This window comes from Moschus berezovskii, chromosome 9 (assembly GCF_049115385.1).
Source record: "Moschus berezovskii isolate FMDL1 chromosome 9, NW_MosBer_1.0, whole genome shotgun sequence".
Classification (NCBI taxonomy): domain Eukaryota; kingdom Metazoa; phylum Chordata; class Mammalia; order Artiodactyla; family Moschidae; genus Moschus; species Moschus berezovskii.
In genome coordinates, this window is record NC_142468.1 from 67,772,020 (window position 1) to 67,788,640 (window position 16,621).

Genomic DNA, 16,621 nt, shown 5'->3' on the forward strand with positions numbered 1-16,621 from the left:
GGAATTCCTCGGGCTTCACCTTTCCTTTGTCCTGGTTATCTTCTTGTTCCGTCACCAACGGCTCTTTGCGACCCCCATGGACTGTAGGCCACCAGGCTCCTCTGTCCAAGGGATAATGCCGGCAAGAACACTGGAGTGGGTTGCCATTTCCTCCGCCAGAGGATTTTCCCGACCCAGGGATCGAACCCGGGTCTCCTAAGGCTCCTGCATTGGCAGGCAGATTCTTTACCACTGAGCCACCTGGGAAGCCCCGGTAATCTTCTTACTCGTCCATAATCACAGTGGGGAGTATGCCGGTTTCTATGCGCTGCTCCTGAGCCTGGGCGGTGCCAGGCTGCAGCATCCGGCTATCCCCGCTGGTGAGTGCGGGAGGGCGTCTGAGTAGCTCTTTGCCTCAGTCCCTGGTATTGTTTGTGTAGAGAGAGTCTGCGTAAAGCTTACTTGCCGGAGTACTTTCCTGTTCAAGCGTCCAGAACACCGAAACGCAATTCCCTCCCAAGAGTGGGCGGAGCCGGGATGCGGGGCGGAAGCGCAAAGCGGCGGCGGCGGAAGCTGATCTCCGCGGGGCAAGATGGCGGCACCCAGGTGATTCTGGGTCAAGTAGGGGGCTTGGCTGGCGGGACGGAGGCAGGAGATCCCGGCAGAGGTCTCTGATACAGGGTACTTAGTTCTTTGTCGGAGCCTGCCCCAGTGTCTTTGGTCTGGCCAGGGGCGGCCGCGGCCTCTTCGATGCGGAGACCCTAGGCACGGCCCTCCATCTGCAGGCAGCATAGTCTGAGACTCCGTGGTTTCTCTTTGCTGACACGGGTGATCCTGGGGCACCTGCGACCGTAGAGCCCAGCCCTTTAGGGCAGTTGTGGGGCCTGACAGAGTACAAGTCATGGACTGCTTTGGTGAAATTGGTTACTAAGTATTGTTTTCAATGCTATTGTAAGTACAGTTGTTTTCTTAACGTTGTTTTCTGATTGTTCTTTAATAGTGTGTAGAAATACAAGTGATTTTTATATATCAATCTTTTATAGCCAAAGGTTTTTAATAATTTGAATACTTTTAAGCCAGGCATGTTCCCACCAGTCTGATACTGAATCACCACTGCCTGGCTCTTGAAGGCATTTTTCTTAGGTCCCCTGTGGTTGTTCCTGAGTTTTTATCATCCACAGATTGTAAACAACTTAAGTTGGCAGTAAATACTGTTGCTGGACTGTTGACATCAGGGAAGGCTAAATAAAGAGAATGGCAATAAGGTATGAATGAGGAGGAATGAGTCTGCATGAACACAGGGGAAAGGAGCCTTCTCTGATGCACAAAAAAAAATTGAGGTTCAGTTGCAGAGGACCCATTATCTTTATTGCTTCTAGGGTGAATGAGAGTGAATCCCCTACGCTGAAGCAGTGCTGGAAAGAGTTGAACTAGGGAGGCAGCTGGAGTGTCAAGATGCTGTCGAGACCAAAGCCAGGGGAGTCAGAGGTAGACCTGCTGCGCTTCCAGAGTCAGTTTCTTGCAGCTGGTGCAACCCCAGCAGTACAGCTGGTGAAGAAAGGAAGCAGGAGAGCTGGGGATGCCAACCTGGAGCACCCTCCACTGCAGGATCATCGGGATGTGGTGATGCTAGACAGTGAGTGGCTGTGGGTATGCGGTTGAAAAGGAGAGAGGTACAACCTCAGGGTCTTCTCCTCTTCCTGATGTAGCTGGATTGCCCATAATTATTTCAGAACTGCGGAACTCTTGCTGCAGCCCCATTTTACATATGAAGAAACTGAGTCCAGAGAGAGTAAATACCTTACCCAAGATGACACAGCTTGAGCCAGGGCCCCACAACAGCTGCCTTTCTTTCTTTGGCTTCGCTCTAGCCTTCAGTCTCTTCCTGGGAAGATACGAGTAGTCTCACATCTGGGTTTTTTTCCTTTCTTAGATCTTCCAGATTTGCCCCCAGCTTTGGTTCCTGCTCCCCCAAAGAGAGCCAGGCCCAGCCCTGGCCATCTCCTGCCTGAACATGAGGACCCTGAAGAGAGGCTGAACAGGCATGATCAGCACATCACTGCTGTCTTGACTAAGATTATTGTGCGTCTCACCCTGGTTAAGTGGAGCAAGGCATCCTAGGGCAGCAGGGATGTTGGGTGTGGGTGGTGAGCCTTACTGAGTAGAGAGTGATTCAGAAAGATGGGACTCCATCCATCTGCAGTCAGGTTGGGGGCTGGTTTAGAATCACTGTCCCTTAAGAAGGAAGGTGGGTTCATGACTCCTTAGGGTGAGGTTCTAGTCATACAGTACTAAGGTTAATGGGATAGTGTTGAGCTTGGGGATTTGTCTACATTTTTACTGCTTTGTACTTTTTTGCTGCAGGAACGAGATACAAGTTCAATGCCTGTGAATCTGCCTGTGTCCAGTGGCGTTGCTTTCCCTCCTGTATTCCATCGTTCACAGGGGAGACAGGTAGGCAGAGGTCACCTTAGATGGTGTTTAGGGGACAGTCATGTGAGCATCATAGTGCATCTTCCCCAGGTAGATAAGATAGTCTTTTTTTTTTTAGATAATCTTAATAATGATAATTCCATTATTAAAACAGCATGGCCCTAAGCACTTTATATGGATTACTTCATTTAGTCCTCATAACAGCCATATAATGTAGGCATCATTATCTCCGTTTTTCAAATAAGAAAATTGATAGCTTGTCCTACACCACACATATAATAGAAGAGCCAGAAGTTCACCCCAAACCTGTCAGACTTCAAAACTTGTGCTTCTGTGGAGCCTTGCTTTTTCTGAGGACTAGGGTTGTGACCCTTGGAGATTAAGTAAGTCTATTGTATCTCTTTGTTCCAGCGACATCAATAGGTTGAGAAGAGAATAGGGTATGAGCATCTGTCACCTGGGTTTTCTTTTTGCCCTTTAGGGGAAGCCAGTGACAGCTGGTAAGAGAAGCATCTTTGCCCAGGAAATTGCAGCAAGGAGAGCATCTGGAGCCAAGGTCTCACCAGTTAGAAAAGTTGAATCTACCTTGGACCCACCAGAGAGTGAGTGGGGATTGAAGAGGCTTGGTCTAAGCTTTTTTGTAATACGCAATCATCAAGTCATCTCTGGATATTCATCTTTCCTGCTTCAAGCTTGAAGTGCATTTGAGCCATTTAAAGAGGAGCTGTCCCATACCCTACTGAGAGTATTGAGTGTGGGCAGCTTGGGTCCATATCTGGGTCTTGGGTGCAGGCAGAGGACAGGTCATTACTTGACTATAGGAGAAAAAAAGGGGATGGAGATGTCTGGTGTGTGTGTGAGTGCGTGTTCAGTCGCTTTAGTTGTGTCTGACTCTTTGTGATCCTGTGGACTGTAGCCCGTCAGGCTTCTCTATTCATGAGATTCTCCAGGCAAGAATATTGGAGTGGATTGCCATGCCCTCCTCCAGGGGATCTTCGCAACCCAGGGATTGAACCCAAGGCCTCTTGTGTGTGTCTTCTGTATCACAGGCGGATTCTTTACTGCTGAGCTATCGGGAAAGCCTGAAGTGTCTGGTAGAGGCTGTAAAATAAAGATGTAGGCCAAAATTCTTTAAGGATGCAAATTATTGGGAGAAGAACTGGGGGCAGACCTCTAGAGGCAGATGTCTGCCTAGACATCCAAGAGAAGAGTCAGTGGGATGTTTCTGAGGGAAATCTCATGTAAATCCAAGGCGGAGAATGAATACATCACCCCAAGCCAGGCCCAGGGTGCCTGGAGTCGTGTGTCATGTCCAGGGTGGGGGTCTCCACTCCATGCCTGGGAAGACTCTGGGACCTCTTTCTGTCTCCAGAGCTAATGGGATTAGAGAAGAGGCCCAGGAATCCCAGCTGGAGTGAGGCAATGAACTGATCATACTCTTCTTGCAGGTCCTATGACCTGTGAGGCACTCACACCTAGGCAGTGCGGCAGCCAGCCTCCATGGAACAGCTACAGCTTCCAAGGACCCCATCTGGTGACAGGGAAGGGGCTCAGGAGCCAGGAGGCTGAGCAGGAAGCCCAGACCATCCATGAAGAAAACGTAGCAAGACTGCAAGCCCTGGCTCCGGAGAAGATCCTGCAGGAACAGCAGCGGTTGCTGGCTCAGCTTGGTACGGGTACCGGCCTTTCCTGCCAAGACCGGGCTAGGAAGGGATTGCCATTTATAGAGCAAGGCTTACTGTGAGTGCTTTTCATTCTGTCCTCAAACTGTACCTGTGAGGCACGTGGTGCTAACCTGATTCATTTAATGAAAAACAAAACTGAGGCTCAGGACTTTTAAGAAATTCTCCCCCAGGTCACGCAGCCTGGTCCCATATCCTGTTAAGGAACACGAATGTGATGTAAATCCAGGTCTACCTGGTCTCATGGGTTGTGCTTTTAACCAGTAGATCATGTATACAGTACAGGCGTAGTATAGTGTACGCTGTATTCTGGCTGTACTCTAGTTCAGCTGCAGGGCACTCTGTTTTATGTGAATTATATGCTGTGCTGTATTACACCTCCCTCCTAGTTTTTGGTCACCAAAACAGTAGTGTCAAGTCAATCTTATTCCAAACTATGTATCTAGCACTTACATAGAGCATAGCATATATTAGGTTTTTAGTGAATATTTGTGCATAAATAAATAAAATAACTGAAAGTGAGAAACTGTTCCCCTAAATGCCTTCTTTTTGGCCCTAGTCAACATTGATTCATTTATTCCATAGCCCCTCACTTTGGGCCTTGACCTGAAGCCAAGCACAGGGATGGGCAGAGAGGCCTGGACCAGAGGACTGTGAGAAATGGAGGGATAGGTGGGTAGGCAGGTTCCAGTGACAGATATGGGTCACTGAGGCTGCAAGAAAGCCCAGGGGGCGCATACCCTGGCTGGGAAGTGCCTTGGCACCCACTGACAGGCCTCATTCAGCAGGTTTTGGGTCTGTTGGAGGCTGGGAAGAGTATGCCTCCAAACACTCTCCTCTCCATGCTCTGTTCTAGATCCCAGCTTGGTTGCCTTCTTGAAATCTCACAGCCGTACCCGTGAGCAAACAGAAGAGAAGGCCACAAGGGAGCAGAGACCAGGAAGACCCTCTGCTGAGGTCACTGGAAAGGAGGCCATTGCACCAACTTCTGCCAGTGTGCCCAGGCAGGAAGATGAGCTGGAGCCAAAAACCCCAGGTTTGGAGGAGGAGGGGACTTTGGAGGAATGAAAGCAGAGGAAAGGATTCCTTCTCCCGGGTCTGGCAGCTGGGAAGAGAGAGAACCTTCTATGTCCTTGAACATGTAATGCTAATCCTCATGCTTGGCTTGAAATCAGTCTTTATTTGCTCATGCATATATTCTTCCTGCACACGCTTCCTGTGTTCCCATCCTATTAACTGCTCCTTCTCCCCCTTCCCCGGTAGGAGACAGCACAGATGGGGCTTGGGTGGGGTGAGGAAGGAGGAAGAGGAGGTGGCAGGTGTATGTCTCGGTGTCTTGCTCTGCTGAAGTGTGGCTGTCCCTTTCTCATTGTCTCCACTGCCCTGCTCCTTTGGAAAGTCAGTGCTAGAGTGGAGAACTGGGTTTCCCTGATGTTTGTGGTCCTCCCTTCCTTGTTTGCTCCTCTCTCCTTTCTTCCTTATCTTCTCCTCTTCCTCTTTCCACTCTCAGCAAATCTTTGGGGTCAGCAAGGGGCTAGAGCCCAGGACAGGATGTCTGCCATAGTAGTCATTCTAGGCCCTGGGCCATGCTATTAGCCACAGCTGAGGGCAGAGGCTGCCAGACCCTTGGGCAGAGGTGGATGTGGTAGCTGCTGGACACCTGGGACCCCAGTGGATCAGCAAGCTGAGCCCCTTAGGGAAACTACTTTGCTCCATCTCCCCAGCTCTGGCCTTGCCTGTGACTCCCCAGAAAGAATGGCTGCACATGGACACTGTGGAGCTGGAGAAGCTCCATTGGACCCAGGACCTGCCTCCACTCCGGCGGCAGCAGACGCAGGAGGTGAGGAGGGCCCGCTGGCCAACAGGTGCGGTGAGGTAGAAGGTGAGAAGGGCCTGCTGGCTGACAAGGGTACAGTGGGGTGGGAGTGAGTGGAGCTATTGCTCTTGCACCCAGAGCTCAGGCCCTCCGCATCCCTCGAGCTGGAGAAACTTCTCTGTGCTCACCCCTCTCTTCCTGCCTGGCCCCTCAGGCCAGAGGAGCCCCACTTCGGGTCTAGAGGTCCAGACAGTTCCTAAGTCCTGAGAGGCCTGGGGTTACAGTGAGTTAGGATGTGAGGAATTCACTGCTGCCCCAGTGCATAGTCCTCTTTCTCTACCCATTAGAGGATGCAGGCCCGATTCAGTCTTCAGGGAGAGCTGCTGGCCCCTGACCTGGACCTTCCCACCCATCTGGGTCTCCACCACCATGGAGAGGAGGCGGAGGTGAGGCGTGGGCTCCGAGGAGTACTGGGCAGTTCTCAGCAAGAGCTTTTAACAACCATGTGGAGAAGGGCGGCTTCTCAGCTGCCTCGACCCTCCAGTGCGCCCATTCCAATTCTTGACCCTGCTGGCTCTAAGGCTTGAAATCTTTCTCCGCATTCTCTCACACTCCAGTCGGTCGCCAGAACTTGCCAGTTCCATGTTTGTCAGCTCTCCACTTGCTTCCTCCATCTAAGCCTTGTTCCCTCTCGTCTGCTCCGTCACCATGTCTTCTAGTCACTCTGTCCTGCGGTTCCCTCCCCCATGGTATTGCTGTATTGATTTCCTCTGACCCTGTTCAGGCTGTCTCTTGCCTCAGAAAGTTTCCTTGCTCAGGGAATGCTCCCAGAATAAGGCCCTGGCTCTTCAACCCAGCAGAACAGCCCTTCCGCCATCTGTCCCTGCTGACCCCACAGCTCTGCCTCCCTCCCTCCTGCTGCACATTCGGTCACCTTCCCCCTACACATCCCCTCTGCTCCTGGACCTCCAGCACGCGGTTCCTGAAGCCTGCTCCAGGGAAGCCTTTACCCTTCACTCCATGCCCGGCCGTCAAGGGCTCTATCTGCTCACTGAGACCACATCACTTTTCTGGGACCGCTTCTGTCTCTCTCCTATTCTTTAGTTGCAAATTAAATACCGATGACTACATTTCCCCCCAATCTGCCTTAGGCTGTGGTTACTTGTGTGCAAGTCTTATTTTCTTTACCAGTTTGAGGATTCATGGAAAGCAGAGGCAAGAAACATCACTTATTTTCTTTGTCTTCACCTTGACACCCAGCTCCATGTATGGCAGATGGGGATTGCCGCATATTTGTTAATGGATGCTGCCCTGTGTCTTGGCTCCCTCTGACTTCTTGTTCCTGTTTCAGAGGGCAGGGTACTCCCTTCAGGAGCTCTTCCACCTGACACGCAGCCAGGTGTCCCAGCAGAGAGCCCTAGCACTACACGTGTTGGCCCAGGTCATCGGCAGGGTGAGTGGACTGCTGGCCTGGTCCTATCCACCCTCCCCCAACCCCTTAGACTCTCCCACCCCTTGCCCATTTCAGTCTGACTCACTGGTCCATACCCCAGCTGTCTGTGGGTCACCCTGGGAACAGGTCAAACCCAGGGTCCTAGATGGACAAGTGAAGGCTCCAGGACAAAGACTCGGTACCTTCAGCAGATTCAGCAAAGTTTTCTCCTCCTGCCCTCAAGGCCCAGGCTGGGGAGTTTGGGGACCGGCTGGTGGGCAGCGTCTTGCACCTCCTTCTGGATGCTGGTTTCCTCTTCCTGCTGCGCTTCTCCCTGGATGACAGAGTGGATGGGGTCATCGCAGCTGCTGTCCGGGCTCTTCGGGCCCTGCTGGTGGCCCCTGAAGATGAGGTACAACATGCAGAGGAACGAAGCTTCGCGGCCTCGTGGTCCCTACTCCCCCTGCTGGGCCTGCCCTCGCCAACAACCCATTTCCTGACCCAATCCCTTCTTCCTCCTTCTACCCCCACTCTCCTCTCTCAGGAGCTCCTCGACAGCGCCTTCTCTTGGTACCACGGAGCACTGATGTTCGCTCTGATGCCCAGCCAGGCGGGCATGGAGGACGAGGATGAGGATGAAGAACCCCCAGCAGAAAAGGCAAAAACCAAGAGTCCTGAAGAAGGAAACCAGCCTCCATCTGACCTGGCCCGACATGACGTCATCAAGGTACAAGCGCACAGGCAGCTGCACCAGTCCCGTGACCTCCAGGGCAAGCACGTATTGGGCAGGAGGGGTCACCAAGGCCTGGGGCCCAGCTGCATTTGGCAGGGGGCTTGTGTCTGAACCTCAGGGGCTTCTGGCTACCAACCTGCTGCCTCGGCTGCGCTACGTACTGGAGGTGACCTGCCCAGGGCCTTCTGTGGTCCTTGACATCCTGACTATGCTCATCCGCCTGGCCCGGCATTCCCTGGAGTCAGCCACAAGGGTGAGAGACAGGAGGCAGGGACTGGGCAGAGAGCCTCGCTGGGCCTGGCCTTACCCCTCAGCCGCCCACATCCCTTTTCCTCCTGGCCCTCACAGGTGCTAGAGTGCCCTCGGCTGGTAGAGACTGTGGTTCGAGAATTCCTACCCACCAGCTGGTCCCCCATGGGGTCGGGGCCTACCTCCAGTCTACACAGAGTGCCCTGTGCTCCTGCCATGAAACTGCTTCGTGTCCTGGCCTCGGCCAGTAGAAATATTGCTGCCCGGCTGGTGAGCAGGACACAGGGCAGGAGATTGGGGCTTGAGATAGAGCTGGGTTGGGGGCTAAGCATGGCCCTTGTACTTTTAGGCAGCCCAGTCATGCCATCTTTCTCTTCCTAACTGTTCCTATTGCTTAAAAGTGCAACAGAAACCCCCAGGAAGGAGCCTACTATATCCTGTAGGCTTGCTCTGTGCTCATTAGAAAGGCTCCCTGTTTCCTGCACCCAGGCCAGGAGGGCCACATCCAAATAGGCACCAAGAGCCTTGGCAAAGTTGCCCAGCAAGTGCCTGCTAACAAGAAGACAGGCAGGAGGGCAGAAGGGAGGGATGGATGAGGTAGTTTCACCCGAGCCCTGAACTATGACCCTGTCCTGGAGGGTCCTGGAACAGGGCTCCCAGCGATCCTGATCCCTGGACTCTCTGCACACCCCCAGCTGAGCGGCTTTGATCTCCGGAGCCGCCTGAGCCGCTTTATAGCTGAAGACCCCCAGGATCTAGCCTTGCCCCTGGAGGAAGCCGAGACACTGAGCACCGAGGCCTTCCGCCTGTGGGCAGTGGCGGCCTCCTACGGCCTATGCAGCGACCTTTACAGGTGAGAAGAGATGTTGGTAGGCCCCTCAAGACCCCTCCGGCCCTGCAATCTGGCCTGAACTGACGATTCAGCCTTGCTCGAGGTCCAGGCTCGGAGGGAGGCTGAGCATGAGGAAGAGGTGATTCTGGAAGGAATGAAAACAGCTGGGACATCAGGGCTAGCCAGAGGGGAGTGGAGCAGGGCTGGGTTAACCACATTCTGTGCATCCCAGCATTGATATCTGGGTGAAATCATATTGAAATTCCCTGGGGGCTGCCTCCCTCCCCCCAGCCCCCAGGCTCCCTTGAAGCCTCACAGAGCTCCTGGCCCAGGCCTCCCTGCTCCTCCTCAGCCAGCCTGCAGAGGCCCCAGGGCAGGCCTTGCTCTGTGTCTCCTGTCTCTGTCTCCCTCCTCACACTGAAGGGCGGTCTTCGTCTCCCCCTCACCACCACCACCAGGGAGCTATACCCTGTGCTGATGCGAGCCCTGCAGGCTGTGCCGAAGGAGCTCAGTAGCCCCCCGCCTCGGCCCCTCACTCTGCAGAGGATCGCCTCGCTGCTCACCCTCCTCACCCAGCTGACCTTGGCAGCCGGCCACATCGCCCCTGAACCCAATAGGTAGGCCCTAGCCCTGAGCTGCCGGTGGAGAGTCGTCCTGCCGGGAGCTCTGGGATCAGTGGGAGGGCTCCTTCACAGAAAGAGAGTGGCTGGAGCCTAGAGGGCAGTCCAGGCAGCCAGATCCTCACCCGGCCCCTTTTGGCTCTCCTGCAGTGACTCTGCTGAGGCCAGTCTGTTGGCCACCCCTTCTTCAATCACCTGGACTCAGGTGTCTGGGCTCCAGCCTCTCGTGGAGCCATGTCTCAGACAGACCTTGAAGTTGCTGCCCAGACCTGAGATGTGGAGTGCCCTGGGCCCGGTGCCCACTGCCTGCCTGCTCTTCCTGGATGCCTACTACCAGGCCTGGAGCCAGCAGGTGAGTGTTGCCTGCTCTCCTTCCCCCTTGCCCCAGGTGCCCTGTCCGTGGCTTAGCGTTCTGCCCTCTTTCTCCCTGTCTCCACCTGTCCATACCTCCCTCTTGCCGCCTTTTCCTGCCCTCCACCTTTCCCCTCCTACCATTTTCCCTCTTTACACCTTCACATCCAGTAGAGCTTCCAAGAAGCCATGTGGGTGGAAGCCAGAGAACCCCAAACAGCAGCTTAGCCTCCCTGGAGCCGTTATACTCTCTCATTACCCCTGCCAGCACAACCTCAGAGTCTTCTCTCCCTCCAGAAGGGTCAGAAGGCAGAAGCCTCTAAACACTGACTCTGGGGATCTTAGAATCGTAGGCTCGGCCTGAGTGCACGGGATCTAGGAGGATGGGGGCTCCTGGGCCCTCAGCTCAGTGAGTCTCACGGTCTTCCAGCCAGGCCTGTGCCCAGAGGATTGGCTGCAGGACATGGAGCGCCTGTCAGAGGGGCTGCTGCTACCCTTGCTGAAACACCCTTCTCTGGGCAGCCTGTGGGATTCCCTGGGGTACGTACTATGTGTGTGGTGGAGGTTGGTGAAGGGAGGCAGTTTTTCTCCTTGTGGGGTTCCTGAGTCTAGCTCCCTGGTCCATTCAGCTTGAGGGAGACCTGAATCCCTAGTAGGCAGCAGCTGGGGGCTCCAGGGAACGTGGGCCTTGTCTGCATGGCCACCTTGCCATTGACCTTGGTCGCAGACAACCCAGCACACCTCAGACCAGTACCACTCTGCCCCCAGGTGCTGCTCCCCTCTGTGCAACCCACAGTCCTGTGCTGTGGCCCCCGAAACTATCTCCAGCCTCGCGTCACTGGGATGTGCAGGGGGCCACCCCCCTCTCAGTCTGGCTGGCTCAGCTTCCCCCTTCCCGTTCCTCACGGCCCTCCTGTCTCTTCTTAACACCCTGGGCCGGATCCACAAAGGACTGTGTGGCCAGGTGAGTGCTGGGGCCAAGATGGCAGGATTCCGGGGGAGGGCAACCCTTGGGGAAAGGAGGCCTGTTTTGTCAAACCCTCATTTCTGAGTTTGGCAGAGGACGGGTGGCCGGGAAGCCCCAGAAGGGATCAAAGTCACCTTCCGAATATGAACACACTTGCTCTTCCTCAGCTGGCCACCGTACTGGCTGCCCCGGGACTCCAGAACTATTTCCTGCGATGTGTGGCTCCCGTGGCCGCTCCGCACCTCACCCCCTTCTCTACGTGGGCCCTGCGCCATGAGTACCACCTGCAGTACCTGGCACTCACCCTGGCCCAGAGAGCGGTGGGTGCCCCTAATCCCCCAGCCCCCATGAACCCCATCCTGCCTCTCTGGAACACATGCTGCTTCTAACAGGCCCTGCAGCTCCTGCTTTCCTGAAGACATGCCCGGAACCTGTGCCTATTGGCACGTATTCTCTCCCTCACTTCTGTTCCCTGTGTCCCCCCTCACCCCCTTTGCCTCCTCCTCCCCTTCCCCCTTTTCTGTCCACAGGCAACACTCCAGCCACCGGTGTCAGGCACCGATGCGGCCCTCTGTCACGGCATGGCCTTGGCCCTGCTGGGCCGACTGCTGCCTGGGAGTGAGTACCTCGCCCATGAGCTGATGCTGAGCTGTGTGTTCCGGCTGGAGTTCCTCCCGTAAGTCCAGGCCTGGTAGCATCAACTCGGCCCTTTCAAAAAGCTGCTGTGGTGGTTGCCAGAGCAGCTCTGAATTGGGGACCAGAAGACCTGGGCTTAATTTTCTTTCCTCCATGGATTACACTTAGCCTGTCTTGAGTTTCCGTTTCCTCATTAGTCAGGTGAGGATGAGGATAACATACTAGGGTAATTATGAGACTTCTGTGACTGTATGGCTGGAAAATGGTCATAAACTAGCTGTACACTTGTAATAGCTAACAGTTACTCAGTGCCTATGCTTTGTCTCATCCCCCCTTAACTATATGTCTCTAATTATTTAACCTGTACCACGAGATGGGTATTATTATCATCCCCATTTCACTGTGAGGGAACCAAGGCACAGAGTTCTGTAAACGAGCACCTAGGTAACTGGCTCTAGTGTCCATCCTCTTAACTGCCATGTGGATGGTTATTAGGGGGACAGGAAGGAGCAGGAATGGACCTGGGAGCCTTTGGGAGGCCCTGGAGAGCTGGTGGCCTTGTGGGTTCTTGCCCTCATTTTTGTTTTCGGGTTCCATTACAGAGAAAGAGCATCAGGGGGTCCGGAGGCAGCTGACTTCTCTGACCGACTCTCCTTAGGAAGCATCGGAGACTCTGGATGTGGGCGAGGGGCTCTCCTAGCACAGGCCTGCCAGGACCTCCCCAGCATCCGCAGCTGCTACCTGACCCACTGCTCACTGGCCCGGGCCAGCCTGCTCGCCTCCCAAGCCTTGTACCGAGGGGAGCTCCGGCGAGTCCCAGCCTTGTTGCTCCCTGTGCCTAAGGAGCCGCTGCTGCCCACTGACTGGCCTTTCCTGCCATTGATTCAACTCTACCACCGGGCCTCAGACACCCCCTCGGGGCTCCCTCCTGCTGACACTGTGGGAACAGCCCTGCGGGCCCTGCAGTGGGTGCTCGTCCTGGAGAGCTGGCGCCCCCAGGCACTCTGGGCTGTGTCTCCTGCTGCCCGCCTGGCACGGCTCATGTGTGTCTTCCTGGTGGACAGTGAGTTGTTCCGGGAGATCCCAATACAACGCCTGGTGGCAGCCCTCCTGGCCCGGCTCTGCCAGCCTGAAGTCCTACCAAATCTCAACCTGGATTGCCCGCTTCCTGGCCTGACATCTTTCCCGGACCTCTATGCCAACTTCCTGGAGCATTTTGAGGCTGTCTCTTTTGGGGACCACCTCTTTGGGGCTCTGATTCTCCTTCCCCTGCAGCGTCGATTCAGCGTCACCTTGCGCCTCGCCCTCTTTGGGGAGCACGTGGGTGCCTTGCGAGCTCTGGGCCTGCCACTGACCCAGGTACTTTCTCAGCCCAGCAGGGCCCACCATGGGCATCCTGTCCTGGGCCTTGGAAGCTCTCCTGAGCAGTGGGGCGCTTTGGTGGCCTGAGGTTCTTTATCTTACCTCTTGGGGGCTTTGAGGAGATGAAAAAATACCTGAAAAGGGTTTATCATGGTAACTGGCATACCTTAGGTGTTCGCTGTTATTAATAGCACGGTTCCTTGCTCCTGAGGTGCTACAGTGTAGACAAGAGATGTACTGAAGCCAGTATAGTTCTCAGTTATTCAGATTCTAGGTGTTAAGTCAGGATTCAGAGAAGGCAGAGATCAAAGTGGATTTTCCAAGAGGAGAAGGTTTTGTGGAGGAAGTGGGAATTGATCTGGACACAAAAGGTTGGGTAGAATTTGGATTGTTGAGGAAGGACAGAAGGTGCCTAGTGGACCAACATAGGCAAAACCTCAGAGGCAGGAAGAAATATGATAGGCTGGGAGGAGGAAGGAGTCTAGAACAGATACCAGCCAGGGAACTTGTTGGATATCAGGCTAAGGATTTAAACTTGTAAGCTGTAAAGAGTTCCAGGCTTTTTTAAGATGTGTTTTTTTATTTCCATTACAATTTATTTTGGTAAGCTTGAAATATAAACATTTTACTATATGTATGTAAAGTATAAATGTATAGTTTAGATAAAAAACTAAAAAGAAAAATATTTTTAAGAATTAAAAAGAACATTACAGAGAATTCCCTGGTGGTCCAGTGGTTAGGACTCTGCGCTCTCACTGTAAAAGGGCTGGGTTTCCTCTCTAGGCAGGGAACTAAAATCCCACAAGCTATGCAGGCTGCAGCCAAAAAAGGAAAAAAAAAGATTAGTAATAAAAATAGTGTTACCGTTATCCATAATCCTACTGCCCAGTGGTGACTATTTTGATTTTGATTTATCTTTTGCTGGTCTTTTTATTTTTTTCCACATGGCACAGCATGCAGGATCTTACTTCCCCAACCAGGGATCAAACCTGTGCCCCTTGCAGTGGAAGCACAGAGTCCTAACCAGGGAATTCCCTCCACCCATTTTCACGGATATGTATATGTTGGCAGCACTATTGCTTTGTGAGAGCTTTCTCTAGTTGTAAGTGAGTGGGGGCTACTCTTCGGGCTTCTCATTGTGGTGGCTTCTGATTGCAGAGCACAGGTTCTAGGCATGTGGGCTTCAGTAATTGTGGCTCAAGGGCTCTGAAGCACTGGCTCAGTAGTTGTGGCACAGGGACTCAGTTGTTCACGGCAGTGTGGAGTCTTCCTGGAACAGGGATCGAACCTGTGTCCCCTGCGTTGGCAGGCCGATTCTTATCCACTGCACCACCGGGGAAGTTCTTATGTGTATACACATTTTTATAAAATTGGGATCACCACATAATGTTTTCTTAATTTAATGTTATATAATAAGCATTTCTCACATTATTAAATAGCCTAAGAAATCAACATTTTTGTTACATAATAATCCATTGTGCAAGTATGTCACAGTTTATTAGAACCCCTGAGTGGGCATCAAAATTTGTTTCTGATTTTTTGCTATTTTAAGTAACTCTCTGATAAACACCATTGGACATAAACACATAATCATTCTGCATGGAATTAAGAAAGAATAATTTTTTAGAAAAATAATGACTATTCCAAAGAACATGAACTTTTGAAAGGTTTGGTAATAGAATTGAGCAGCTGCATATGACATTTTGAAAGTTTCAAGAAGATTAAACAGGCAGTGGTGGCAGTAGAAATTCACAGCTGCTTCTCAGTTTCCCAGTTTCCACTGCTTTCCAGCTCTTTAGTCTTTTTTTTTTTAATTTATTGGTGTGTAGTTGATTTACAATATTGTGTTTCAGGTGTACAGCAAAGTGAATCAGTTGTATATATACATGTATCTTTTGTTTTAGATTATTTTTCTGTATAGGTTGTTACAGAATTCCCTGTGCTATACAGCAGCAGTTTCTTGTTAGTTATTTATATATATGGTTGTATGTATATGTCCCCATCTCCCAATTTATTCCTTCCCCCATCCCCTGTAACCATAAGGTTGTTTTCTGCGTTTGAGAATTTGCTTCTGTTTTCTGAATAAGTTCATTGCTAGCCCTTTAGTCTTTATCCTTGACCCTTGTGATAGAGAAGGGCGGATCTCTGCCTCAGGATTTGGCTCAAGGGACCATCAACTCTCCACCCCACTGTGCTGATGCACATCATGCGCTCACCCTCAGCATGTCTCCCGTCCCTGTCACAGCTGCCTGTGTCCCTGGAGTGCTACACGGCGCCTCCTGAAGACAGCCTGGCCCTCCTCCAGCTATACTTCCGGGCTCTGGTTACTGGTGCGCTCCGTCCACGCTGGTGCCCCGTGCTCTATGCGGTGGCTGTGGCTCACGTCAACAGCTTCATCTTCTCCCAGGACCCAAATAACTCAGTAAGTCACATCCCCATCTCCAAAGGGAGGAACGGGCCTACAGTTGAACTGGGTCAGCTGGGGAGGAGGTGAGGGCCCAGTCAGGCCAGCGGCAGGTACCTTCTCTTGGCCTGGTGCTTCCTCTTTTTATTCTGCTTCTAGGACGAGATCAAGTCTGCCCGTAGAAACATGCTGCAGAAGACTTGGCTGCTGACAGATGAGGTAGGGGGGCATATCTTGGAGGTGGGAGAATGGAGGGTGTTGGGGAACGGAGATCTCAACAGGATCTCACTACCTGCTGCATAAAGTTTCTTTCTTCTCTGCAGGACCTTCAGCAGCACCTTCTCCACTATAAGCTTCCCAATTCTGCCCTTCCCGAGGGTTTTGAGCTGTATCCCCAGTTGCCCCCTCTGCGTCAGCAATACCTTCAGAAACTCAGGATCTCAGGGGTGCTATCAAATGGGGTATCAGATACCTAGTATAGCTGCTGCAGATGAAGAGATGGATACACTCTACTGGAGTTATCAACAGATACCTGGCCAGAGAGAAGGGCTTTGTGTCCTCAGAGTAGGCAGGAAACAAAAGAGTAGAAGGCCTGCCTTCCTGGAAGCAGGCAAGTTCTTTGAGCTCTTTTAGAGTTGGGTGAACCTACCTGTATATACTGATAATTGGAGCCCAGGATCTGGGACTTCTGAAGGTCTGTACTGGGAGTGAAGGGTGACTTAGCTATGTCCCCTTGGGGACAAGACAAACCAACTATACCTCTCTTCCTCTGCCCACGCCCTGGCATCAGTGTGTATGAATACTGGAGCTGGGCATTGAAATAAATTTGTTTTAATCTTCTGGGAATGTGATTTGGACTGGTTTCAGATATACTAGTTCAGGATTGGTATCAAGGGATGGGTTATCCCTGAGGGAAGTAAGACTGCTGTGAGAGAGACAGGGGAGAAATCATGAATGGGAGGTGAAAACTAAGTCCACATCTGGGACAACAAAAACATGGGTCCCAGTTCTGGAGTGAAGCCAGGCTGGGGCAATGCTCTTGGGAATGGGGCACTTCTAGAAGGACTGTCAGCGGTCCACTTGAAGTGTAGGCATCCTTAATGAGGTCATTATCCTGTCTCTGCA

The 16,621-nt window shown here is 52.6% G+C and overlaps 1 protein-coding gene across 5 annotated transcripts; it reads left to right on the forward strand.

The window, feature by feature from the left end:
- The first annotated feature begins 511 nt into the window (after window positions 1-511).
- RPAP1 (RNA polymerase II associated protein 1) lies at window positions 512-16,336 on the forward strand. 5 transcript variants are annotated; one of them, XM_055436507.2, is made up of 26 exons: window positions 539-930; window positions 1,110-1,244; window positions 1,359-1,615; window positions 1,913-2,061; window positions 2,344-2,433; window positions 2,894-3,014; window positions 3,861-4,082; window positions 4,951-5,130; window positions 5,819-5,934; window positions 6,258-6,356; window positions 7,262-7,363; window positions 7,587-7,754; window positions 7,887-8,069; window positions 8,194-8,328; window positions 8,424-8,594; window positions 9,020-9,177; window positions 9,615-9,773; window positions 9,927-10,128; window positions 10,558-10,667; window positions 10,896-11,091; window positions 11,262-11,414; window positions 11,625-11,770; window positions 12,333-13,089; window positions 15,338-15,514; window positions 15,656-15,715; window positions 15,820-16,336. In XM_055436507.2, exons 3-26 carry the CDS (start codon window positions 1,435-1,437, stop codon window positions 15,970-15,972), a joined length of 4,188 nt encoding a protein of 1,395 aa, XP_055292482.2. In that variant the 5' UTR covers window positions 539-930; window positions 1,110-1,244; window positions 1,359-1,434; the 3' UTR covers window positions 15,973-16,336. The 5 variants fall into 5 exon arrangements, with proteins under 5 accessions (XP_088695915.1, XP_055292482.2, XP_055292483.2 ...); XM_055436508.2 differs by having other exon boundaries at window positions 1,161-1,244; XM_088839789.1 differs by lacking the exon at window positions 1,110-1,244 and having other exon boundaries at window positions 512-585.
- The last annotated feature ends 285 nt before the right edge of the window (window positions 16,337-16,621 follow it).

Excerpts from the sequence above, each read along its gene's own strand:
- RPAP1 (XM_088839789.1), top strand. The coding sequence starts at position 1,435 with ATGCTGTCGAGACCAAAGCCAGGGGAGTCAGAGGTAGACCTGCTGCGC. Across the intron at positions 2,062-2,343 it reads CTGTCTTGACTAAGATTATT|GAACGAGATACAAGTTCAAT; the intron begins GTGCGTCTCACC and ends TTTTTGCTGCAG. Across the intron at positions 5,935-6,257 it reads GGCGGCAGCAGACGCAGGAG|AGGATGCAGGCCCGATTCAG; the intron begins GTGAGGAGGGCC and ends TCTACCCATTAG.